Below are 27,269 nucleotides of genomic sequence, written 5' to 3' on the forward strand. Positions count from 1 at the left end.
CAGCATCAGACCTAGTCAGCATCAGACCCCAGTCCAGCGTCACGGCCCTAGGCCAGCATCAGGCCCTCCCCGACCCTCAAACCCTCCCCCCACCTCCGACCCTTCCCCAGTATCAGGCCCCCCACCTCCCAGTATGAGGTGTGGCAGCCCTACTTGTCTGATACTCCTGAGCACACTCAGGCAGCCCCAGAGCAGCAGGACAATAGCTCTGGCAGGAGGTGCATCTTTAGGAATCACCTGGAGCAGCAGCAGCTGGGCTTTGTTTCAGGTCAAGGAGAGACAAAGAAAAGGCACTTGTGCAGGAGGCAGTGGAGGCTGTGGGCACGTTCCCCCAGCTCTGCTTCCTCCCCGTAGGGGCTTTGCTCTCCTGCTCTCTCACAGGCCCCAGGGTGGTGTCCTTCCAGATTCACGGTCTCCTTGATATCTCAAGCCCAAGTCCTGAGTTGTGTCCCAGTCCGGTGTGGCAGAGGGCTGGGAACACCCAAGCTCAAGGGCTGAAAGGATTCCAGGGGGACAGCTGGGCCCCAGCAAGTGGCAGGGCAGGGGATGAGGGTGGCCGCCACAGGGGCCCGGGCAGCACTGGAAGGAGAGCAGTGATGCCTTAGCTCACTCGGGGATGCTGCCCGGCCTGGCACTCAGAGATGTTACTGCCAGCAGCTCTGGGGATACAGGAAGCCTGGTGAGTGACACCACGCCACCCAGGCCGTGTGGTGGGCACTGCTGACCATGGCCTCGGTTTTCATTCTGGTTCCAACTGTCCCTCCAAGGGCTGATGGGCTCCTCTTCCGAACGGCACAGACATTTTCTTTCTGTGGGTGAACGCATCCCTTGTTTCTGTTGGCGCTGTTGTCGCTCATCGTGTGTTTTCCTCTTTACAACCTGTGCTTGCTGCTCTTCCAGTTTAACTTAGGAGCAGCCCTCATTTTCTGCATTTCTAGTTGTCAGCATTCACTGGGGCTTTCCAGGTGGCGCTAGGGGTAAAGATCCTGCCTGCCAATGCAATAGATAATGAGAGATGTGGGTTCGATCCCTGGGTTGAGAAGATGCCCTGGAAGAGAGCATGGCAACCCACTCCAGTCTTCTTGCCTGGAGAATCCCATGGACAGAGGAGCTAGTGGGCTACAGTTCCTGGGGTCGCAGAGTCAGACACGACTGAAACAGGTTAGCACACACTCAGTTTTTAGTTCAGTCACTCAGTTGTGTCCGACTCTTGTCACTCCTTGGATTGCAGCACTCCAGGCTTTCCTGTCCTTCACTATCTCCTGGAGTTTGCTCCAACTCATGTCCATTGAATCATCATGCCATAGAGCCATCTCATTCCTGTTTCATCCACGAGAGAGGTGGCTGGGGCTCGGCAAAGTGTCTGGTCCCACTGGGTGGGTGTGAACCTGCCCTAACCGCTCCCTAACCAGGTGACTGTCACTTTGTCCTCTGTAAATCGGGAGGGGGCAGCACCTGCTTGGTAAGGGGCACACACAGCATCTGGTACATAATCAATGCACCATCCATCTCAGCATTGTATTTACTACTAATAGGGATAGCATTTAATAATCTGCTCCTTTTTCTCTCTTGTCACTAAACTGTGCTCCAGACCACATCTGCTTTACTTACCCCTGTAAATCCCACACCCAGCACAAACGAGACTCAACACATTTGTGGCTGAAGAGGCAGGAACATGCGCTGTCCTCAAGGAGAGGAAGCTGAGTGATATGGGGGCCTGATGATAACCCTGTCTGATGAGGGGACCCCAGGAGGACCTGTGTGGCTGTCGGGTGGGGTGGGGGGCATGAGCAGAACCCCTGATGAGCTCCTGGGGATGGGGAAGGTGGCAGGAAGGAGGGCGGGCTGTTCCTTGTGGGGTGTCCACAGATTGTACCTCACCCCTCACTGAGGAGCACTTAGGCCGTTTCCAAACACATGTCACTGTTAGGATGAAACAATCATCGCCCAGCTCCTACTCAATCAATTTCGTAGAATATGTTTCTAGCACTGGAGTACAATCATCTGCTTTATTCATTCCATGCTCCGTTCATCCACCCAGCCAGCCAGCCATCTGTTCATCCATCCAGCACTCACTAATCAATCCATCCATCCACTCTTAATTCATCCATCCATCCAACCATCCACTCATTAACTCAGCCGATCATCTCAGACCCATTGAGAAGACAGTTGCCTCCTCCACTCCTGCTCCCAGGAGGACCCCCAGCGTGATTGACAGGAGCCTCGTGGGGATGACAGGGGAGACACAGAAGGGAGATGCCTGCAGGCCCTCCTCCCTCTGAACGGTGAAGCACCCACCTGGTCCTAACGCCTCCTTGCTGGGGTGTTCAGGCCGGCCCTTTTCCTTCTTGTGAAACAAGCGGCTGATGGAGGACTTGATGCCCTTCTTCTTTGGGGCTTTGTGCAGCGAGCCCTGGCTGCTGGTGCTGCTGCTGGGGTTATTCCCGGGGCTGTCCTGAGAGCCTGTGGAGCTTCGGGGAGAGAAAACGACCTTTAACTGGCACCCCTGTGCAAACACACACCCCTCCACAAGAGCTACTGATAGAAACGGGCACCCAGAAACACCCGTGCCTCAACCTCGCAGCTGACAGTTGGAGTCTCCTTCACCAACCACACTCCACACGAGCAATGCAGGCCCCCGGTGTCAGACAACCGCACCGGGAAGCTGAGATTCTCTGCCTCGAGCTCTCCCGAGAGGAGGGCTTGACTTCAGGCCAGCTGGTGCAGAGGGCGCTCTGACCCTCCCTTAGGGTCGCTGCTCAGCAGGTGTGGCGCGCTCCAGGAGAAGACGTGCTCCCCTGCTCTGGGTAGTTCCCCCGCCTCCCCCACAGGGTAACCCCCCCCGGCCGTGGCAGGAGGCGGCGGTCACCGTGCAGGGCTGCTGGTCAGGTGACCACACGCCCCCCCATCAGTGCTGCCTGGCTCAGGACGGGAGCTCAGCAAGTGGTGGTCTGAATGAGGACAGTGTCAGTCACAGGGGGGACAGGGTCTCCTGAGAGGAGACCCCTGCAGAAAAGGGAGGGACCCTCAGAGCGAACCCGAGAGGCATGGGGCCGTCACCGTCAGGGCGTGCCCTCTACCCAGAGCAGGAAGAAAGCTCCCACAGGAGTCAATCTGTAGAGATGGACATTTTCTAAAATCACTGAGGTCACTGAGCTCTTCTTCCCCAGCACCTGAAGTTCACCACTAAACACAGGCACCGAACTCAGTGGTATTCCTTTAAAATCATCCTTGCAACTCTTTCAAGACAAGAGGTGCAGGGCTCCTGAAACTGACGATGCACACACAGGTCACTTACTTGTGGGCGTCCCTGAGGTCCTCATGGGTGGCTGTGCGCCCAGCGCCCCCGTGCAGGCGGCCATCCCCGGACCGACCGTGGCCAGGCGAGGCGGTCGAGGTTTCACATTTGATGGCGGTCTTGTCATCTCCTACCTCTTCCCGTATAGCTGGCTGGCAGCTGGGAGTGAGGTAAGTGTCAAATTGGCTAACAATAGACTGTTCTGAAAAAGGCAATCACACAGGCTTTACATTATAACCAGAAACTTATTTGAAGATCTATTAGCTATGCTTTCCCCCAAGTACAAAAAAACCCTTGTTATAGCTTAATGCCATCTTAAAGGACTGTCTTGTTCAAAAAATGCGGGGCTATGGGGCAGTGAGAGCATCTGACTGAGTGCAGAGACCCCGGACGGGAGCCTCCCTGCAGCTGGCCTCGGCCCTCTCTGGAATCCAGCGACCAGATGGCCGTGTGGGGCAGGACAGCAGAGCGATGCTGGCACCCTGAATCCTGCATGGCATGAACTGCCCTGATGAAAGGCCTGTGCTCATCACCAGATGCTGCTCAGAAGCACCACAGCTAGAGTACAAAACCTCTCAGCAAAGCCGTCCAGACCTTTCTGTTTGAAGGAGAAAAAGACACAGCTTGTGCCACCATCCAAGATCATTTGTAGTGATGATGCAGGTTACTGGAACCCATGACAACAAGAAGAAACACAGAAAAGGTACCCTAACCCCCCCACGCCAAACACCATGTGCCTGGATCGTATTTCTCGGTAACATACAGACTGGGGACTACCCACTGAAGTACTTACACGCAGTTCGAGTGTCATTCGCTCACAGTGGTTTCCATAAGGCACCCCAGGTCTTCACTAAGAGATGATCTTGTATCACCCTAGAGCGGTGGGGGAAGTTCAAAGGGAGGAGACATATGGGTACCTATGGCTGATTCATGTTGAGGTTTGACAGAAAAGAAAATTCTGTAAAGCAATTATCTTTCAGTTAAAAAAAAATAAACTAATTAAAAAAAAAAAAAAAAAGAAGAAGAAGATGATCTCTCTTGGACTCCCAGCGTTTCCGCTGGTCCTGGGTGTGAGGAAAGGAAAGACAGTGTGGGAACAGATTAACCCTGCAGGGTCCAAACAGGTCTCACTGATACATTTCGTGTGTGTGGTTAAACCAGGGAGGTTTTAGGAAACATGCATGGCATGTATTTTTTATAAACAATGAGTGCGTTGTTTTTTGACCAACTAACCTGTGCTTTTTGGTGGGATTCTGTAAAGAATACTGATCCCGTGCAGCCCCACAGGAGCTTGGTGACAACAAAGTAACTTAGTGCAAAATACAGCTGAACTCATTTAAGAGCAGCTGGATAAACTGGGCTCCCTCCCCCTGAGCTCTAACAAGAACCCTCAGACAACAGAAGGCTACAAAGGCTAGAAATTTTCCACATGGAACTGAACACGGATCAATCTCAAATTCAAGTTAAAATAAGCATTTATAAAAATCAGAAAATAACAACGAACAGAGCAGGGAAGTGACACGCCTGGGTTGACTATGGACTCAGTGGAGACAAACACCTGCCTCAGAGTCAGGGCCCAGGCCAGCCCCTTCCCCCGGGCCTCCTCCTGAGGAAGGCCTCTGGGTCTGCAGCCTGGCTGCCCTCCCCCAGGATGGGAGCTGCCCCACTGGTGCCACATGTGGCTAGGAAGGGCAGTGCCGTGTCCTCGCTGAACAGGAGGGCAAAGCAGGCCACAGAGCAGGCGAGCAGCACACCCAGGTCACCAACCCCAGGGGGACAGCGCTGGTCTGCTGTGCTCAGCAGAAGGTCTCCTGGGCACTGAGCTGCCTGAACTGGAGCACGGCCACCCCAGTCCTGCGGGAAGGCCCAGGAGTGCTCGGTCAGTGTGCTGGGAGCAGGAGAGGGACAAGGAAGGCCAGCCCTTGGGGCACTGGACTCCAACAACAGGGGCTCATCCAAGTGACCCGAGAGGGGAGAGGCAGAGAGCTCCCTCCTGATGCTCCCTCCATCAGGGATGCCGTGATGGACACGAGAGCCTCTGGAGGAAAGCTGGGCTGGACAGCACCATGGTTTAGTGTGTCAGGCTCTGATCAGACCAGTCCCTGCACCACGCTGCTGGGTGTGAGAGCCTGGGCAGTGTGCCCGGCCTCGCTAAGCCTCAGTGTCTATGTCTGCTGAATGGGGATAGCAGCAGCCTGGACCTCACCTGGGGATGAGATGACAGACTTGGAAAGCACGTGCCCGGCACACAGAGTCTCCTGCACACTGCTACCCACCATCATTAAATTGGCTTCCCGCAAATCTAACATCTATGGCTCTGATTCAGTCATTTCTTACATGAAAACACTAAGCGGAAATTCCATGGTGGTCCAAAGGTTAAGACTTGGCACTTTCACTGCCGGGACACTGGTCTGATCCTGCTTGGGAACTAAGATCCCATAAGCTGTGCAGCATGGCCAAAAACATAAGTATAAATTTTTAAAAAAATAATAAATAATACTATGTCTATTATAAACAAGCATGAGATGATCAGAAGGCAAACAAGTGGGAGAAAGGCAAACTGTTACAACTGTCCCAACGAATGACCTATTTCCAACAGAACCATCAGCACATTTTAAGTGGTGGGTGAGTTTCATTACTTCCATTAAAACATCAATTATTCACCAGGACATAACCACACAGTGTTCATTCACGTTAAACGATAAGGACTCTTCAATACTTCACAGAGAAACAAAGGCCTGCTAAATTAGTAAACAGTTTACCTTTCGACGCTGCTTCCTTAAATCACTAGGCTGATAGATGCATGCAAAGAAATGAAGAGAAACCAGATTCTTTGCGACTTTGAAGCTAAAATTTCAAGAATCCGTAGAGGCAAATACAGTAAAGCAAAAATGATGGCAAACATGTAAGTGACATGAAGATTTACAGAACATGTGACTGGAAACAGAACATTTTTTTTTGACCACAGAAGTTAAATAAGCTATTCAAGATTTACTAGAGAAACACTATAAATTATTACTCAAGAAGATACCATTCTATTACAACATCATGATTTATTAAAGCATAGCATTCTGTACAACAAAGGGCCTTAACAGGTGTCTATTCTCAGCCAAATTTCTCTATAAGTTAGTTTCTCTTAATCAAAAACATGTTATATTTTAAATTAGTAATTTAACTGATGAGGAAGTTACCATAATATCTATTTTAACACTGAACAAATCTAACCACCTCTTGGACATTAATGTAAAATCCTGACACAGAATTTGATTTAAAACTTCTCACAATAAATTCATTAAAGCAAGTTCCCTGTGAAAATATGTAAGAATGAAAGCTAGCATAATAGCAGGTGCAGTCTTTACATTTTATTAACCATAGAAGATACTTTTTTAACGAGTCTAATAGAGACATTAACTGTGCAAAAGCTGATGAGATTTACAGTCTTAAATACAAGCACCAAGACAGAAAGGATATTGTGTCAGTTCAGTTCAGTTCAGTTGCTCAGGCGTGTCTGACTCTTTGCGACCCCATGAATCGCAGCATGCCAGGACCCCCTGTCCATCACCAACTCTTGGAGTTCACCCAAACTCATGTCCATTGAGTTGGTGATGCCATCCAGCCATCCAGCCTCTCATCCTCTGTCGTCCCCTTCTCCTCCTTCCCCCAATTCCTCCCAGCATGAGAGTCTTTTCCAATGCGTCAACTCTTCACTTGAGGTGGCCAAAGTGCTGGAGTTTCAGCTTTAGCATCAGTCCTTCCAATGAACACCCAGGACCGATCTCCTTTAGAATGGACTGGTTGGACCTCCTTGCAGTCAGGGACTCACTCTCAAGTCTTCTCCAACACCACAGCTCAAAAGCATCAATTCTTTGATGCTCAGCTTTCTTCACAGTCCAACTTTCATATCCATACATGACAACTGGAAAAACCATAGCCTTGACTAGATGGACGTTTGTTGGCAAAGTAATGTCTCTGCTTTTGAATCGCTATCTATGTTGGTCATAACTTTGCTTCCAAGGAGTAAGCGCCTTTTAATTTCATGGCTGCAGTCACCATCTGCAGTGATTTTGGAGCCCCAAAAAATAAAGTCTGACACTGTTTCCCCATCTATTTCCCTGAAGTGATGGGACCAGATACCATGATCTTAGTTTTCTGAATGGTGAGCTTTAAGCCAACTTTTTCACTCTCCTCTTTCACTTTCATCAAGAGGCTTTCTAGTTCCTCTCACTTTCTGCCTTAAGGGTGATGTCATCTGCATATCTAAAAGTCCATTAATTCTACACTTAAGAGGATCATTTCTTCATGTAAGCACAATCTCATTTATGAATTACACATGATATGTAGTTTAGGATCCATCTACATATATTATGCTTATAACTGCGTGCTGCTGCTGCTAAGTCCCTTCAGTCGTGTCCGACTCTGTGCGACCCCATGGACTGCAGCCTACCAGGTTCCTCTGTCCATGGGATTTTCCAGGCAAGAGTACTGGAGTGGGTTGCCATTGCCTTCTCCTGTAACTGCACAGTGATACACCAATTCAACTTACTGCTATGGGGGAAAAACACCATTTAATGACACATGAAGACAAAGCACAAACCCGACTAAGGGGACACACGCTGTGGACCACAGAACGGCTATGACCAGAGCAAGTGAGGGGACGGGGGACGGGAGATGGATGGGTAAACTACAGCCTCGGGGGCTGGGGGGGATCTGGATTCATGATGACTAAGCAGACAACAGGATGAGAGAGGGAATCAAAACCAATGATGAAAGCAGACACACTGTCAGAGAACTCCAACAGCAAGGAAAACATACAGAACTGTTCTTTTCCAAATATTTGGAAAGAAATCAAGCATGAAACCACAGAGAAATCATCAAAGAATTTTAAATATCAACTAATTAGCCAATGATGCCAATTATAAAAACAGTGTCAAAAGACCACAAAATGGACTGGTTACCACTTCACAGGCCGCTAAAATGATTCACGGTTAATTTAATTATAAGCTGACTAACAATGCAGCTAACATGAAATGGGTGGTAACAGAAAAAAGAGACAATACAAGTCCAGTTACAAAGCAGAATGTTGTACACGTGATTTCATGGGGTAAACAGCAATACACTCACAACACCTAAGCTAAACACACAAGAAAGCTGGAACATGTGCTTTAGAGCCGCACACTCTGTCACCAAAAGCCCTAGGTCGTCATCCCAGTTTTAGACTCAGAAAACTGAGGCAGCCCGACGTCTTCCCTGGGGCCCAGGGACCCTGGGGCCCTGGGGCCCTGGGCTTTTAACCTGGTTTCACACGCAGAGCTGGACTGAGCGCGTGGCCAGGTCCATCAGCAAGCAGACCAGTGTAGATTCTTGGTTTTGTTCCCACCGCATGCCCTGCACCCTGCAGCCAGGCATCCCCAATGGAGAATGTGCTGTACGGCTTTCCCATGCCATGAGAGCTGCCTATGGCTACTTTCAGGAAGCTGTCTGCTCCCTGAGAACAGAAACTTCCCTGCAGCTGCTGTGCCCAGCACAGGCCAGGCCCAACGTTACAGAGGCAGGCTCTGGCTGAGTTCATGATGACGTGCTAAGTAGTGGTCCAAATATCAAGACTAATTTGTTGCTGTGCCATTGTGGAATGATTAAAGACTAGGCGGTTTAAAAACTTTTAGACCTCTGAGCGTAGCAAATGTACCTGATTTTTTTGGGGGTAAAAAAAAAAAAAAAAAAAAACAAAAAAAAAAACAGCGTGCTGGGGAGGGATGCGGCAGGGAGGAGGCAGACACATACCAGAGTCATGATGCCCAGCTGGTCTCCCTCCTCCAGGCCAGGCTGTGCCGCCTCGTTCTGGGCTTGGGCAGGGGTGGGCAGGAGCCAGCATGCGAGGAAGTGGGAAGCAGGTTGGGAGCTCACTGATTTAAAAGCAGCGGAGGCTGCCTAAGCTCCCCCTGCCCTCCCTGCTCTCAGTCTCCTCGGCCCGCTGCTCCGTGTTCTCCTTCTCTTCTTCGATCAACCTAAAATAGAATAAAATACGTCACCTGCCTTTGTCAGCAGAGGAACCTGTCTGGACAATAAATTTGGGCTGGCATTCTGTGTCATGATTAGCAAATTCCAGAAACAGTTGCTCAATGAACATCTCAGCCAAAAGGTTCTACGTTTCCTCTTTTGAATATTCTCAAACTTAGAATAACTTAGCGTTGAGTCCAAACTGGCCCTGATCATTCACGCTTGTTTTTCACTTATTTACTCTAACATTCTGAAGGGGCCCTGGTGGCAACTCTCTTTCCTGTGAAGAGATACCTCAAGTTGACAACCCTTACCTCCCCTGCTCTCAGGGCAGAGATGCACGTCAGTGCCTCAAGTCTTTTCCACTGGGAATCAGGAACTCTGTATAATCAAAACAGCAATTCACAAACAAGCTGCAGTTTCTAAACACAAGTCTCCAGACCAGATGAAGTGCTGAGTTGATTTTTTTTTTTTTTTTTTTAAGGTTGTATATATACAGACGCATCACTTGATGAGGTTCTCCACCAGCTTTGTGTGAGTTCCTGGATTCATGTCAATGTGCTGCATTAACCTAGAATTCACAGTTTCTGCTCTTCTCCCCTAATGTGTGGTGGATGTTTTTATATAGCAGTTTAAATACACGATTATGCAAATAAAATGACTTTCAAATTAAAATACAAGATTCTTACAGGAAGTAAACTCTCCAGCTTCACTTCTACTCATACATCTGGAAAGTTTTTCACTGTTGATAACAAGTTGATGGACAGAATTGACCATTTACATCAAGTCAACTTGTCGCATAAGGAAAAATCACTTTTACCTGACAACTTGCTGTAAAAATAAAAATATTAATATATAACCGTTCCATACTTCCTGCAGGGACGTGGAAAGACCATCTTTCTGAGCTCATCTGTGCTCAAACACGGCCCACAAAGCTGTCTGTCTTGGCGTCAAATGGGCAGGTGACACCACCTGCATTTGCTGGTTGTCCCATTCACCCCCTGCCTTTCCCCCGGAGCATCCCGCTCGGCCGACAGGAATGGGCACCTCGGCCTGGGCTGACGTGATGAGAACAGTCTGAGCAGCAGCTCTGCCTGGTCCTGTGCAGGGTCACCGGCCTGCGGCCACTCTGAACATGGACTCGGGACACGGGCATAGCTGTGCGGGTGTGGCACCAGGCAGGCCTCGGGGCCCCCAGCCACCTGGCTGCACCCAGACCCAAGGCCCCCCGCTCACCACGAGGCAGGCCTTTGGATTCTATCCTGTTTTGAAAATTGTTATAACTGCCAAGACGGTGTCTAAAGAAAACATCTTAAATATACTGATGAGATGAGAAAAACTCAAACACACGTCCTTGGACCACTGTCTTACAACAAGCCAATCTTCACACTGCATTAAGTTAAAAAGGAAAATGCAGATCTGAGTGGGAATTTGCCAAGCGCAAAACCCCAGCTTTCACCAGGTGGCTTTTCACCAGAACATGGGGGGCTCTGAGGGACACAGGAGGGTCCACGGGCCACAGGGGACACCGCCTCGGTACCTCACTCACCTTGGGCTCAGAGCTGAGGGGACACCCCCACAACCCCCCCCCTGCCCCCCCACAGAGTGCTGACACCACACCACGGACAGAATGCCCTGGCTGACCGAGCTCTGTAATCAGGGCCATCTCAAAACTGAAAATTCTTGAAGCAGACCTGAGGTCAGGTTTTCTTACTATGGAACACTCAGGCGTCCCTAGGAAGACAGCTCCTCAGAGAAACCGAGTTTCTGGGAGCTGAGTTCAGGATCACCCACGGATCTCTTCGTTGATGGCGTCCAGCTGCTCCTGCATCATCACGGTCAGAGTCTTGGCATCAGCCCTGCCTGCGGGCGACAGCTGAGTGGCCGAGCTGAGAGAGGGTGACCCCTCGCCCGCCCTCGTCGTCAGACACGCCCTCGTCACTCTCAAATGCCTGGGCCACGTCGGCCAGCATGCTGGCTTTCTGCGTGCGCTCCCAGTCCTGCTCCTTCGGGGTCTGCACCTGGGCATGAGAGGACCACGTCTCATCAGCGACATTCAGGGCAGCTCAAGTCTATCAGGAACTGAACCCAATTTTACATGGAAGCCCTGACTCTGGATAAATGGACCATGCTCATGAGACACTGCCATCTCTTAAGCGAACAGGACTCAAGAAACAGGCACGGGGAGAATCCAGTTCCTAGATGGCCTGGTGACACTCAGGTCTCAGCGTGGACGGCAGGCAATCCTATGAGGTTATTCACAAGGGTGGGCTGATGGAGTCAGAGACAGAAACTGAAAATTACAAAAATACATCCATGCCTCCATCAGCCAGGCTGGAGGAAAATAAGAAAAAAGAACCCTTCAGCTCGGCAGCCGCTGGGTCCCTATCAGCGGTCATCACTGGTACCAGTTCACCAGAGTGTGCCATCCTCGCAGGCTCCCAGTCCTCCGTTTCCCAGGCTGGTCTGAACACCCACAGAGAGGCGCAAGCAGGGGCAGCCAGGAGACGGGAGGGCCAGCCCCTCCGTGGCTCTCCTCTCGGGACACAGGCCCTCGGGCTGTTCTGGGGGATGGCTCCTCGCACTGCAAGGGTGGCTCTGTCATCAGAGACACATGGGATAGTGCCAGCGGGGCCCCGTGCCGCCCTCCCGCTCTCACACCTCACACCCTTCTCTCTGAAAACGTCCCCCCTGCCACACTGTCACCCAGGTCCTGCCTTCTTTCCCAGACAGGACCTCAAAGGAACTGAGGGGCAGCCTCGAGGTGCTGGCTTGCTGGCTCCCTGCCCCTGTGTCCAGTGCCCTAGCCTCCTGTCTTCATCACGACCCCGCCCCAGGGCTGGGCTACCCCATTTGCTGGCTCCGGGACCGCCTGCCATCATTCCTCCTCTGCTCCAGCGAACCAGCTGCCTATGGGTTCACCCCCATCAGCCCAGTCAGCATGTCCTCTCCCTTCTCTCGCCTTCCAATCGCACAAGGGGAACCAGCAGATTCCTTCTCCAGGGCTCCCTGCAGCGCCCACTGAGGGTCTCTGAAAGCTCCTTGGGAGTGGCCTCTATGGTCCCCCTCCCCGCCAGGTCTCCACTTCTCTGCCAGCAGGCGGTGAGCCCCGCCTTGCAGGGCAATTCCCCGGGGGCTCGAGGAACCCGTGTTACCAAGCCCCTTCCCTTCCTTGCCCTCCCCCACGCCACCCCCCGCCCCCAGCATGTCTCTCCCTGGGCTCCAGGCCCTGCCCTCCCTGCGGTTATTCCTCAGTCCCTTGTGCCCCTTCTCAACCTTGGAATGCAGGATGCCCCACAGCCCTACCCTTGCACCCCATCTCTCTCCACCGGCACCCGCCTGGTGACTTTACTGTGCTCGTGCCTTTAAATGCCATCTGTATGCCCCCGACCCGAAGTCTACCCTGAGCTGAATGAGTTCTCTCCCGGATGCAGGCCGCAACACTCAGCTGTTCTCCTGACACGGCACCGGGACACCCAATGGGCTCGTCCACCTCAACAGGGCTGAGGCCCGGCTCTTAGCTCCCCGCCCCGGCAGCCCTCCTCAGCTCAGGAAACAGGCTCTGGCCTCGAGCTGCTCAGGCCTGAGCCCAGGCTCCTCCCTGATGTGGCCTGCTCTCTCCCTTGTCCCCGCTGGTTGACATGACCCTTTTTTCTATCTCCGAGTGGCTACTTCTCTTCCTGCCTCTGGGTCTCTGGTTCAAGGTCACCCCTGGTGTCACCTCCTCACTGGCCACCCTGTTTACACACGATCATCCCCTCCTCCTTGGACAACTCAGGCACTCTGGTCTCTCTTTCCCTGCTCATTACTGTTCAACAGGCTGCATGGGTTTAAAAGGGGTCCACAAATTCTTCCATCCTCCTCCCTTCAAGAGGCAGAAGGGCTCCTGCTCCTGCTCAGCCCCTGAGCGAGGCAGGACTTCGCAGCTCACTCAAACAAACAGAAGTGAAGGTGTGCGGCCTTGAGACCACCAGGCGTGAAAGGCCCTAAACCCCCCGCACTCTCGCTCTCAGAGGGTGTTCCGAGGAACGCCAGGCCATGGGAAAGCCACACGGCAGGGACCTCGGCCTGTCCCCAGCAGCCAGGTGAGTCTGAAAGCCTGCCATCCAGCCCTGGGGGGCCTTCCCTTGCCCTCAGGAGGCCCTGAACCAGGCCTGCCTGCTAGAATGCACAGGCACTGGGGACTGTGAGCTGCTCCCTGGGAAGTCACTAAGCTTTGCAATGATTCGTTACGTAGCAGTGGATAAAGGACACACACGGTTTTTAATTCACTGCTGGAGTCCTACTTCTGACCATGTCTGGCCCAAACTAACTGCTCACTGAATGTGGAAGCTCAAAACACAGACATGTATGAACAAATACATGGCATGAATGAGGCGAAAAGATAAAGGCACTTAAACTCCCAATGAGAATTCTTCTCACTATAAGCTGATGGATATGTGTATCCATTTACTCGTAGGACGATTTCAAAACTGTGCTAATTAGTACCATGCTGGGCCTCACAGTAGGCCACAAATAATCAAAATTGGTTAAGGAAAAAAAGCATGCCTTCAAAGTAAACTCTTAGCCAGAAAAAGGAAAATGGGGAGACGTAAAGCAATCTATCAGCGCTTTGTTCCAAACCCACCTCAGGACCACAGTGTGAGGGGGCAGGTGCCTCACAAGGTGCCAACCAGGGATGGGAAGGGGGTGGCGGGGTCCTTGCCTCGGATGGCTCATCATGCAGCGCTGCCAGCCGGCCTTTCTGGGGGCACCGCAGCACCGCCCCATTGCCCAAGGAGTCTGCCGGCCGGTCCGCCACAGGGAACCTGAGGTCCGGGGCGCTGCCCAAGTGGGGTCGGCTGAAACACACGGGGAAGAAGGGTGCTGTTAGAAGAAAAGAGAGCTCACTCTGTCAGACGAGCCAAAGCCTGTCCATTTGGAAGATCGGCAATTTCACAGCAAATGGGCCCCCGGGAGGGCACTGCCCTCCTGGCTCCAATAGCAACAGGCCGCCCGCTGCTCCGCAGACACTCAGGGCTCATCCCCAGCAGCTGGAAAACTCCCGTATGTGGGGAAGGCAGTGCTGCCGCGAGGGTGTGGAGCTGACTAGGACAGGACCGGCTGTCTGGGGTTGGGGCGTCCAGGGTCCCCCTGGAGCCCGCTCTCAAGTTCCAGGGCAGGGCGTGCACCTGCTTTGCTTTCCCCTTGGCACCCCACCTCCCCTTTGGCCCACGCCTGCTCTGACCTCCCTTTCCCACGGGAAGTCTGTGGATCACAATCACCGGTCTGCCTGGAACACTGTCTGCACCGCTCTCAGTGCTTTTAAAGGCGCCTCAGACAACCCGCAGCAGAAAAGCCTCGGACCCACAGCTCGGAGCTGAGCACCATTGGTGTCTCCCATTAAAGCAGAGGTGAGCGTGTCACCAGAGTCTGGGCTGAACAAGGCCCAGCACAGATGCTCAGGCCCTGAGCACTAAGGTCTGGGCCTGCAGGTGCCAGGAGCTCACTCAGCAGGGGCCTGCTGGGAGGCAGGGCAGCCCTGCCTTGACTGTGAGCCGCCTGCACTGCAGGACCGCCCGGGCTCTGCTCAGTCTTGTCTCTGGGACGAGGGTGGTGCCTTCATGTGCAGAAGTCCCTAAACCCAGGAGACAGGGCCTTCCTCCGAGGACAGGACACCCCATATGTCTGCAGAGTGGCCAGGGCCAACCACCAGCTCAGCCTGCTCGGGGTCACAGGCTGCTCTGCTGCTCTGCTCGACGGTTTTGCGAACACTGTGCTGCACAGGAGATGGAAATCTGGAATCTCCCGGAGCCACACCTGTCTTCCCTCCCATCTCCCCTCCCTCCTGACAGAACTTTTCCCTTCTCTGCTCCACTTCCACCCAAGTGCCTGGGGCTAGAGCACACTTGGGAACTGAGTGGGGGGTACGACACAGTCCCGCTGTGGACTGGGGACCCTCGAGGGTCCTCTGAGGGCCACAGAGGCCTCCAGGTTGGGTCAATCCCCAACCATCACCTCCCAGTCCCCTCGCGGGGTGCAACCTCCATCTCTCTCCCCCTCCTCACCCGAAGCTCTTTCCTCCGGGAGAAGGTCTCAGAGACAAGGTGACCAATTCCTCTGGGAGGTCCCACCAAATTCGCCGTGCCTGCCCTGCCTGTGAGCCAGTTTTCAGTCCCCACTCCCTCCCTCCTGAGGCAGCACAGTGCCCCCCATCCAGCCCACACTGCCCACAAGCCCCACTCTGAGGCCCCACCTGTGCTGCTAAGTCACTGCTGTGACCCCTCCAGAGCTGCCTCCTGGAGACACCCCTCCCTCGCACCAGCCGCTGTGGCCCACTGTCTTCAGAGCACAGCGGCTCCTCCTGCCCCGCGGCTGCTTCCTCTTCTCGTCTCTCACTCTCACTGACACACACGGGACTGGTGACCAGGCCCCAGGCTTCTCCATCTGAAGCCCCCAATTGTGTCAGGCCTCGGTTCCTGGCACCAGGTCCCTCCTCGTTACCCAAAAACCCCCAAGAGGAGGAGGCCGTGTCCACCTCCTCTTCCTCCACTGTCTCGCAGTCCTCCTCACACTCACCTCGTCCACCCTGGGAGCAGGGGTTCCCCACCTCTGACAGCCCCAGCCCCTCACCCTGGAGGAGCTCTGCCACCAAGTCCGGCCACGTCCCCTCCTGTTCTGTAGGGCACGTGCTCTCCTTGAACTCCACCCACCATGGTTTCAGACACAGGACCAGTTTCTGGCTCTGCCTTTGTCTCAAATGACATCTCCTTTTCTCTAGAAGAAAGCTGGGTGGGGGCTCTGGACTGCGAGGATCCCCTAAGCACTCAAACACAGAAATATGCGTATGGGCTCCAAACTGTCTCCTAAGTCAGGATTCAAGCAGTAGTCCATTTCCTACAGATGAATGAATGTCACCAGTAAGCACTTAATAATCTTTGCTAAAGTTTCTCTCTCACTTGTGACCATTTTCCGTGAAGAAGACAAAGAAACATTTAAATACTTAATAAGAATTACCACCCCTATAACAACGAGGAAGAAAAAATCAGGATGCTCAGTAATCTGCTCTCCTCATTCACAAGCCAGGTGATTCCTCCCACCGCAGTCAAAAGACTACAGGTCATTAACCTTCTGCGACTCTTCAGAAACATCAGCGTCACAGTCTGTCAGGCCCCTCAGATGAATACGCCCAAATACCAACTGGTCGGCCCCCTACTTCCAAACCTCTGCCTGTGGTTTTGAGTGTTGTCAATCCTGTGACGACCACTCCGTGGTACCAAGTTTGACCCTAAGGAACGATGCTTGTCTCTTCCCTCTCGCTGGCCACGAAGCTACAGGCTCCTTGAGGTGCGACCATGAGCAACACCCAGTCATACTGTCCACACACCAGACAGGCCCTTGTCACACTCGACAGCGCTGGGGAGCTGCCGGGGAGCAGCCTACCTGTGGTGGAAGGGAGCCCCTCGCAGTCTCGTCTGGTCCACTTCGGCTCTCAGGGTTTCCAGGTTTAGAATCAGCTGGTCCTAGGAAACAGCAAATGACACAGCCTGCACCGCTTGCTTTCTGGATGTAAAGTGACTTGCACCAAAATGTGCAGAACAGGTTACATCAGTAGGTATCAACTCCCAACATTGTAATTCTGAGAAAATGTTCTCTAAGAGTCCCTAGCAAATAGAAACACTCAGAACAATATTAACCCTTATAAACCATAATGAGGAGGAAGTTCCATCTCAGGTGTAGAAAAGGTTTCTCTGGAGGAAACATGGCAAGCCATTAACAACGATGAAGTCTGTAGAGAGAAGCTGGACTTCAGGCGGGGGTTTCGGGTCAGGGGGACACGACTCACTCTATTGCCCTCCCTCCTCTCACTGCTTTAAACTGTCTCCATGGAGCTCACCTGCATTCCTCACATTCATTCCTCTACAGCCCACTTCACTTGCTCATGGGGTAAAACAAGTCAAACGGGCCAAGTTTGTGAGTCACTCAACTCAACCTGGAAGCTCTGTGCTGTCGGCCACGGCAGTCACTCGCCTCGTGCAGCCCCTGAGCACGTGAGACAGGCTGGTGCAAAGCCCGATGTGGAAATCACACAGAGGATTTCAAGACTCGTGGTGAAAGAAGGACGTTGAGTAGCCCGTTGGTTTTTAGGAAATTTTAGATTGTGTAGGTGGCTCGTATTATCTTTCTGACGCACAGCACAGTCCACGTGAAGGGCTCACGCTTTGTCTGAGCTTTTGGGTGATCCCTGAAAGGACTACTCAGAATTCTGAACCACACACAACAGCCACACACTCTAAATCCATCTATAATGCAAACACATTCAGTGTTCAAAACCAGAAAGTGCTATCGTGTTATAGCAGTGGATTAGCCATAAGGAAAATGGAACTCGACTTCTGCTAAGCATCTGCTCAAACTCATGTCCACTGAGTTGGTGATGCCGTCCAACCATCTCATCCTCTGTCATCCACTCTCTTCCTGACTTCAATCTTTCCCAGCATCAGGGTCTTTTCCAATATGAAAATTCATATTAAAAAACTGGAAATAATTACCTCAAGCAATTTTTAAATGCAATAACAAAGTTGCCAAGTCTGTGTTTTGTAAGATGAGCATCAATTTCAAGGTTTAAAAAGCTGTTTTAGGACCTACTGTATAAAAAAAAATGGAGAGAAGACAAAAGAATGATCTATTTGAGATTGGCTCTGTATGAGAAATTGCTGAGACTAATTGTGGGGACGGGTCATGGGTATTTATTATACTACTCCATCCACTTTTGTGCATGTTTGCAATTCTCCATCGTAATACATTTAAAAAGTTTATTTTCTGTTAAAGCAGAGTCTTCTCCAGCAACACAATTGAAAGCATCATTCTTTCAGTGCTCAGCCTTCTTTATGGTCCAACTCTCACACCCATACGTTACTACCGGAAAAACCATAGTTTTGAGTATATGGTTTGTCATATATGATTTGAGTATATGGTTTGTCGGCAAAGTGATGTCTCTTACTTTTCAATATGCTGTCTATGTTTGTCATAGCTTTCCAAGGAGCAAGCATTTTTTTAATCTCATGGCTGCAGTCACCGTCTGCAGTTTTTTTTTTGCCCAAGGAAACAAAACCTGTCACAGCTTCCACAATAAGGCATCGGCATTCAAAGATTTTTAAAGCAAAACAAAAGTTGACTTTGAATTGGCTTAGTCTAGTCATAAACAGCATCCCGATCTCAACAGCCTCTGAGCAGCAGTTATGAAAGTAAAAGTGCACACCCTGATCGGGAGATATTGAGCTCTCTGCCTAAGGGGGGCGCCTCACCTGGGTCTCACGATGGGAGTCAGAACCACTGCCCCTGGAAGTCCGCCTGTGAGGCTCTGCAGTCCAGGCCCAAGAACACAGGTATGGTGGGGACAGTACTGACACGTGAGGCTGGACCCGGGATCCCCACTCCATTTCCTGGATGGTCTGTATTGCCGTGTGGCCAACCTTTCCAGGAAACCTCTCTCAGGACTCGGTGATGTGAGCCTCCATCATCACCCTTTCTGCCTGCGCCTTCTGTTGCAGGGCAACTGCGGTTCTCCTGTCTCTAGGCAGCCATCCTACACACACACCGTTTCTGGACCAGCGGTTTGGCATGTGGGACTCCAGCGCCACGTCCGAGGCAAGCAGGCTCCACACCTGGGTGCCATGCCTTCAGTTTCATGGGCCCCAGGCTGGCACCCCTAGTTTTTGTCTGAGGGGGCAGTTGGGAGGTCCACCTGTATCCCAAGCAGCTCCCCGGACTGGCTGGTCAGAGCAACAAGCAGCCTCTTTGAATGTGGGGAAGCCCTGGCTCCTACCCACTGCCTATGGGCGACCACCTCTGGCCCTGCTCCCAAGGAGGTGGGTGCCCGGATCAGCAGATGGGGCCACACAGGCACACACTCGATGCCAGAGACGGGACTGGTGGAGAAAGGCAGTGCTGGCCCCCGCCCAAGCCATGTCTCCTGCCCAGACGCCGCCTCCCTGTCAGCACAGGCACCCGCTGCAGCTCCTTGTTCTTTGCCTCCAGTTGGGCCTCCATCTGGCGCAGCCTATCCTCGATGCTGCTGTGCCTCTCTCTCCTGCCTGTCGGCCAAGAACAGCGTCAGCTCCGCTCACAACAACCCTGTCCTGACAGCACGCGGGCTGTGATCGCAGGGGCGGCAAGCGGGCCATGCTCTGTGCGAACCACGGGCCCTGGGTTCGCCGGGGGCATGCCCGCATGCCTGCTCACACAGCCTGCGCGGCTTCGTGTGTGACACATGGCTCACGGAGGATGCTGGTGACCAGCTCGTGAGAGGAGACGTGCTCCCCGTGCCCCAGGCCCCACACCCACGGCCGCTGCACTCCCTCCTCTGACTGCCTGTGGCGATCCCGCGTGGGCAGCAGACAGCGGCAAACCCGAGGCACACGTTCTACCTTCCTAAGCTGGGAAGGAAGTTCGAACCGTTTAGCCTCCTGAGTGGTAGAGCTTCTGGAAGACAAAAGGTCGGACTACAAGGCCGACTGGGGATGGACAGCAGAGATGCCAGGGGAGAGGAGAAACCAAGCCTGGAGAGGAAGATCACAGGCAGAAGGGTGCCCCCTGGCGGCTGTTAGTGACCCTGCTCTGGGAGGGTCTGTGAGCACCGGACACCGGCGGCCTCCCGCGACGTGATGGCCCCTCAGGCACTCACTGAGCTCCTGGCAAGGCTTCCGACAGCCGCGTCAGCACAGACCCGGCCCGACTCTCTATGTTCAGCCAGTGCCCACTGGCAGCGCAGGGCAACACCTTTCCCGTCAGAAGGACAGGGTGGCTGGCTGGCTGGCAATGGGGTCGGTGCCCCCAGCAGCGCCACATCCCAAGGACATGGCCTCTCACCCACGGGCTCCTGGGGACGGCGAGTGGGGAGTGGGGCCTCGGGTCTGCACGTGCCCTGCTGGGACTTCTTTAACAAGTGTATGGATAACAACTTAAAACTGTGTTCATTACAGAGCTATTTTGGCCATCTCTTAAACGAGAATGGGATTTTTCTAGGTCTCTATCCTGCTAGGCTTTGAGTGGCTGACTGAACTCTGAGCAGCAGTGACTCGGAGCTGAAGCGTCCTAGGCACACACACAACTTGGGACAAAACTGGAGGGAAATTAACGTAGGGATGATGCAGAAGTGGGGCGTGCCTGACACTCAGGGAGCGCTCCCATCTCAGACGGGCAGCACGACCCCCATGTCTGCGCTCCTGTGTGGACTGAGCAGCACGGGCAGGGGCGCGGTGGGAGAGCAGGGGAACAGGCCCTCCCTGTGCCCGCCCCCCAGGGACCCAGAGCAGCACCTTGGAGAGCGAGGCCACCCTCTGCGCCTGCTCCGCCTCCACCTCGGGCAGCGTCTCTGCCCTCCGCAGTCTCTGCTGCAGCTTCTCTACCAGCTCCAGGCGCTCCTGCAACTGGCGGTTCTTATCCTCTGTCTACAAAGGGAGAGCAGAGGATCAACACAGGCCGAGAGGTGTAGCCACTGTCGCTTTAAGTAAGCTGAGACAAAACCTAAATGCACGTGTCTAGTGGATTCATTCTGTTTCGGAAGCTCCCTCAGGGTAAATTTTCTCTCAGTGTTCCTGGGCTTGGTCTCAGTGAGCAGAACACCTCCTGCCAGAGTATTTGCTTTTCCTAAACATTCCCCAAGGACATCTTAAAAAAAAAAAAAAAAAAAAAGTTCTTCTATATTAAAGAAGATCTGTAGAATCTTATTCATTCTTATTGACAAGTTAAGGGAAGAAGGGTTCACTACAGACCCTTCTTAAAATATCACCAGAATCATCATTTAGAGGGAACCCTACCGACCGCAGATGGCTACGGGCGTGTAAGCCAAAATATGGCTTTCATCTCCTCTGAAATACAGACCTGATAAGAGCATGCCTGGTGAAATGCCAGTCAACTAGTATTTGTAAATGCACGATTATTCTTTTAACAGATCTTCTTACTCTGAAAAACTTTCAATGTAGAACATTTAGACAGATTTTTTAAAAAAAAAAAAAAAAAAAATTAAACTATCTATAAGCTCAGGTTCCTGAGAGGTTAGCATTTGTTTCTAAGCAGCTTTTTCTTTTTTTTTCTGTGTGCGTATTCCTCTATATGCATTACACAAACAATATGCTATGCTTTAAAACCCGCAGAAAACAATAGCATATGGTACATAGTATTTTCTGATCTGCCTTTTACAGCCATTATTTTGTATATCGTGATGCTTTTAATTAGCATTCCCCATCATACTTTTCAATGGCTTTCTAGTATTTTATTTTTGGGGTGGGGACAATGATACACTTTGGCACACACCAGACTGACTCACTTTGTTTTGGAGAAGCCAGATTTGGTTTTCCTGGTTAAGTCCTGATTATCTGAGACCACTCGGGAACAGGAGCGAGTAAGGCTCACCACACCACAGGAAGTACAAACCCTAATCAGACCGGAGCTCTAACCCTGCCTTTTGTCACAGTGACCCCAGTTCCCAACAGGCAGCCAGCTGCCGTGAAGTTCCCTGCTGCTCTCTACTCTTTCGGTAACAACTCTAACAAGCCAACAGATTCACCTTCAAGTAAAACAAAAGAGTCAGGAATGGAATTCCACAAAATGGTTAAACCAAGTCCCAAATAATTCAAACCTGTAAGTTGCAGTCACCCGCATTTTTTTTAAAATATATTTCCTTCCAGTACAGCTGATTTACCATGATGTACATCCACACTTTTGAACACAGTATTTTAGGGTCATAAGAACTTTACACTGGGACTTGATTTCCAATGTGGGAGTCACATGAAAAGATCTTTACCTTCCTTCCTCAGTAATTCACTACTATAAAAGTCAGACACGGTTCATAAAAGCCATTACCTGTCGATGCCTAGAATCCTTATTTGCAATTTCATTTTCAAGTTTATTACTGATGTCGTCCTAAGTTTCAAATCAAACATAAAGTTAACGTCCTCAGAATAAAAGTCCTAGACATGGCAGTTTTCTCGGACGTGAGCAAAAATGCGCCTATCCCAAAGGTCACGTTTGCCACGATTGGCACCCATCTGTCTTAACGTTCTGTCCAGCCACTTGGTTTACCAAGCTTCTTTTCTACATCATAAACCCAAACAGCAAACGAAAAGTATACTAAACTACCCTGTTATTGCAAGAATTCCAGGAGGGAAGGTATCTGGCATGAAGTCAGGACCTCTGTCTGCTACACCATACAGGCGGGCTTGACCCAGAACAGGGAGGGACCTTCAACAGATCCAACGGGGAGCTCTGAGGCTCGTTTCCTCGAGTGAAAGTTGGAAAAGTCTCATGCAATTTCCTCAGAATTAAAGTAGAATATTAACGAGTGGAAACAGAAGTCAAATTGTACACAACTGGGAGCAGCCTTCTCAAGCCTAGTTCTTCAAAAGCAGAGTTACACCACATGGATGAAACGCTCAAACCAGGACCAGAACTTGCTGCTGGTGCAACTCCTGTCCGCCACTTCAAAATCCACTTCAGGTCCCTCCCTGGTCACTAAGTAACCAATGTGAGAGCAAAGTCCTAACTTTAAAAGTGAAAGGTCTTGAAAACGCGTTTTCTAGAATTCTATACGTATTAAACTCTGCCACCTAATCTCCTGTTGCCAAAGAGTAGTGTGAATAGCTTATGCAAACCTGTGCAAATATTTCTGTTTTGAGTTCTCACACAGAATTACTCACACCAAGCTACTAAACAAGTACACCTGCTGTACCACATGTTGGGTTCTCTCTCTGAGCGGTCTCTCGGGGGGGGGGGGGGGGGGGGGGGGTGCTGTCTGTCTGTGCACAGAGGAGAGGCGAGGCTCACAGGAAGAGGCCTGAGTCCCCAGCACTCTCTGTTTTCACAGTGACCGCTAGGGAGTTTCTCATAAATCAGGACACCCGCAGACATGACCGCCAGAGACATCACGATTCCACATGGTTACACAGCTCGGGCCTGAGGATCTGAGGGTGAGCAAACACCACTCGACTTGTCTGACCGCCGGTATCACTGTCACACATCCCTTCAAGGAGCGGAACCTCAGAAAACTCGAGAAGATGGCCAGGCAAGCTGCCTCAGCAGAGCCCACACAGCATGCTCCCATCTCTCCGAGAGAACAGGCTCCACAGGTGTCACCAGACTCGCCTGAGTGAATCAGAAGCAAATTTCAGCATCATCAGGAACACATTCGACAGGCAGTTGGGGGGGGGGGGCGGGGATGAACCGGGAGACTCGGGTTGACATATATACAGCACTGATACTACACATAAAGTCAACGAGTGAGGACCTAGTGTACAGCACAGGGAAGTCCGCTCAGTGCTCTGTGGTGAAGCAAATGGGCAGGAAATCTAAAAAGAGAGACAGACGTAAATAAATAGATAGATAGATAGATAGATGACTGATTCACTTTGCTGTACAGCAGAAATTGACAGCAGTGTAAAGCAACTATCGCCAATAAATGAATGAATGGATGAATGAATGAAAAAAAAAAAGGAACACAGTGGGCCCCCTAGAACTTGTGGAAATGAGGAGTCCACACCCAGGGTGCGGCACAGCGTCAGGGCTGCCCTCACATTGGTCCACTGCCAACGGACCGCCTGGACCAGGCCTCTTCTACCCCAGAGACCTCGATGCAGAGGCAGGGAGGCAGCCAGTTGTGGTCTCTCCGGTGCTCTGCTCTTACTCACGCAGCCATCCCAAGGCTGAGATCCCCGGGAGAACAAGAAACCCACATTCCACCTCAGGACAACAGACACAGCTGCAGTCACTCACTTCGCGGACGTCCCGCTCAAGTTTTCTGTTCATGTCCTTGGACTTGAGGAGGTCCTTCCTGGCCGTGTCCAGGTCCTCCTCCAGATGTTTCACGTGGGCAGAGAGGGCTGCCAGGCGCTCCTCCATCTGGCTCTGCTCCCGCAACTGCCTCTCTATGATTTCCTGGAGCTCCATCTTCTTAACCATGTCTTCCTTGTGGCTTAGAGAGCCGTCGGAGGGTCTCTAAGGGGGAAAGGAAGCCTTACACAGCCTGGTTTTGGGAGGGAGGGAACACAGTACTTCCGGGCAATCTGTGAGGTCAAAACTGCCTTCTGCGCTCTGGGAGCTCACAGGACCCTCGTGGCCCTCAGACCTACATGGTGCATCGGTGAGAGGTCCCAACAGCCCCCCAGACAGACTGGATGGTAAGACGAGAACCAGACAGAGAGCGAGACCAAGGACTTGCCTTTCCATTGGCGCTTGGCATGTTTTCTTGCTCATGATGTACATCAAGCACCCTGTCCGTTAGTATCTTTTCCTGGTTATTCTCCTCTGAAAGAATCATCTGCTAAAACCAAAAAAATTGAATCAGAGTAAAGAAATAAGTAAAGACAGCAAAACTCCACCTGGAAAACTCAACTCTAAACTGAAAACACAACATAAAAAGAAAATACATGGTGATGCTATCCATCCCGAATACCACCAGGTGATTAGAGTCAGAATTTGTCTTCTACTGGACAAAGGGGTACTTAAGAGATCCTGCAACTCTGAGCCACAAGTCTAGTTTACTAGTCATTAAAATAACCCTGGTGGGCGGGTCCTCAATCAGAAAGATAAATAACATCTGATGCCCACCACTACAGCCTTCATTCTTTTTTAAAATGAAAGGATTCAAATGACAAACCCTTCACGGAAATTACACAAAGACTGATCAAACTTACCTCTTTATGTGTGGCACCTAATTCTTCTTCTAACAAACTACACCTTTCGAGTGCTACTCGTAATCACGCTCTCAACTCAAATAAAAGGGGCCGAGTCACTGTGTGTTGATGTGTGTATATACGTTAGTACACTTCTTAGTGTATACTCACCCTAATACATGGATACTGTCACAGAATACCTTGAATGTCTCTCATTGATCTTAACATCAAGAGAATCTGCTTGTTAACAGCTTTAAATTCTAAGTTTGAGAGAACAAAATGTTCTCCTAAATTAATTATTACCCAGTTTTTAACTGCAAATTGATATACAGAATATAATAAATCTTGAGACATTCATGCCAACTAATACTTTTTAACTGGGGGCTTCCCAGGTGGCTCAGTGGTAAAGAATCCGCCTGCCCAATGCGAGGGCAGGTTCGATCCCTGGGTCAGGAAGATTCCCTGGAGTAGAAGATGGCCACCCACTCCAGTATTCATGACTGGGAAGCCCCATGAAGAGAGGAGCATGGTGGGCTACAGTCCACAGGGTTGCAAAGATTCGGACACGACTGAGCATGTATGCAGGCAACGCTTTTTAACCATATAAAACTCTGAATTCTTACAGAAAAAAATGTATATACAAGAATTCAAGACGCTCAAAAGTCAACTAGTTACATAAATATGTGCATCATCCGCCTAACAAGGCAGCAAGTGTACAAATCCAGGGCGGCGGATGGCTGGTACCTTCTCGTCCAGGGCCTTGTGGTGTTCAAAGAGCAATTTCAGCGCCCTGAGCACCTCCACCTCTCCTCCTCATGCCGGCTGGGGACTGCGCCTGCCGCTTGCCTGCTGTCATCCCGACGGGTGGAATATATCGCGAAACCAGGCACTCCAGGTGCTCCAGCAGCAGCTGCAGGGCAGGGCCAAAGGAACACCTTCAACCTCATGCTTGAATTCCGGGCCGATAACTCCTCTCAGCCTCACGCTATAGCCGGAAACATGCTAAGGCACGTCGGAATCCTGCCAGTTCAGTCGAAAGTTAGAGTGGACTTCCCCAGGGGTCCAGTAGTTAAGACTCCACACTTCTTCAAGGATCATGGGTTTTAACCCCTGGTCAGGGAACTAAGATCCCACACAAAGTGTAGCGTGGACAAAAATGTAAGTTAAGAGAACTCCCCCCTCATATGTACTAAAATTACATTAGCTCTCATCAGAAATTTGAAGCAAGGTATGAGAACCCAGAACTGATCCACCCTGGTCTGTTCAGTGGGAAGATGTGGAAAATGACTTGAAAATCAGACAAAGTTTAAAGACAGCACACGGAGGCCAGCGGTGACCCCCGTGGGGCAAATGTCAACACGTGAGAATCCCCCTACTGACCCTGGTGTTGTTTCTTTCAGCTTTCAGCTGAGCGATTTCCTCTTTGGCTTTACAAAGCTGCTCCCTGTAGGTGTATCCTTCGGGAGTTGGAAATTCCTAGAAAACAGTTAAATGAGAAACTAAATGCAAACATAAATTAAAAAGAGAGCGAGACTGTGAAGACTGACCCTGTCAAGTCTCTCCAGGCTCCACACAAAGGATCTCCATGCCCCTCCAGAGAAGAGGGGTCCACTGACCCCAAGACCACACAGACCACCACAACTCAGACCGGCCTTCAGCCTCCACCTCGACCTGGCAGGGCGTGGCAGGAGAGAACCTGGAATCAAGCCTGCCTTCTCAAGACCCAGGGACATTTGAGAAACTTTCCAAAACGTAAACCTAACAACAAAGTGGATAAAGAGATTCTTAAACGACACACAGACCTGGAGCCACTGGGAAAGTGAAAAAAAAAGGAAGGTCTACAAGGCCACGAGGCTTTGGAGTGTTCCTCTGGAAAAAAAGGCGGATGGCACCTCAAAGCCATCTGTTAGCCTGACTCCACAGAAGCCACCCAGTCATTCAATCAACCGGTTAAAATGTTAAATTTATGTTATATGTACTTTACCACAATTTGCGTGCATGCGGGGCCATCCACGTGGTGAACTTGCTCAAACTGAACCACACGGGGTCTTTCGTTCTTCTATTTTTTTTCTTTGCAGAAATTAAAAAAATCCTGGGCTACGTATCCACTACTACATACTGAGTGTTCAGCACCCAGAACAGTGCCCAGCACTTGTAAGAGGCATGCAGTAGACATGTGTAGCTATGAGGGTGTATGTCATACACGTAAGCAGTAGGTACCTGTCATTAAAATACTGGACACACTGGTCTGTGTTTTGTAACATGGGAGACATTAACGGGCTTAGCCGTTCTGCTTCAGGACTGACTCTCTCTAGCTCGATCCTCAT

At 51.2% G+C, this 27,269-nt stretch overlaps 1 protein-coding gene across 1 annotated transcript; it reads right to left on the minus strand.

The window, feature by feature from the left end:
* Window positions 1–604: 604 nt before the first annotated feature.
* On the minus strand, window positions 605–27,269 carry LOC138987084 (liprin-alpha-1-like). The gene is given in 20 exon segments (XM_070367018.1): window positions 605–990; window positions 2,299–2,471; window positions 3,299–3,457; window positions 4,899–5,152; window positions 6,061–6,090; window positions 9,080–9,217; window positions 9,219–9,303; window positions 11,086–11,189; window positions 11,191–11,316; window positions 14,001–14,136; window positions 16,718–16,797; window positions 20,593–20,724; window positions 23,845–23,897; window positions 24,004–24,265; window positions 24,489–24,590; window positions 24,964–25,038; window positions 25,687–25,755; window positions 25,757–25,852; window positions 26,323–26,386; window positions 27,163–27,269. Coding segments are annotated over 20 exon segments (2,301 nt in total). The 3' UTR covers window positions 605–934.

This window comes from Bos mutus, unplaced genomic scaffold (genome assembly GCF_027580195.1).
Source record: "Bos mutus isolate GX-2022 unplaced genomic scaffold, NWIPB_WYAK_1.1 CTG634, whole genome shotgun sequence".
NCBI classification, from domain to species: domain Eukaryota; kingdom Metazoa; phylum Chordata; class Mammalia; order Artiodactyla; family Bovidae; genus Bos; species Bos mutus.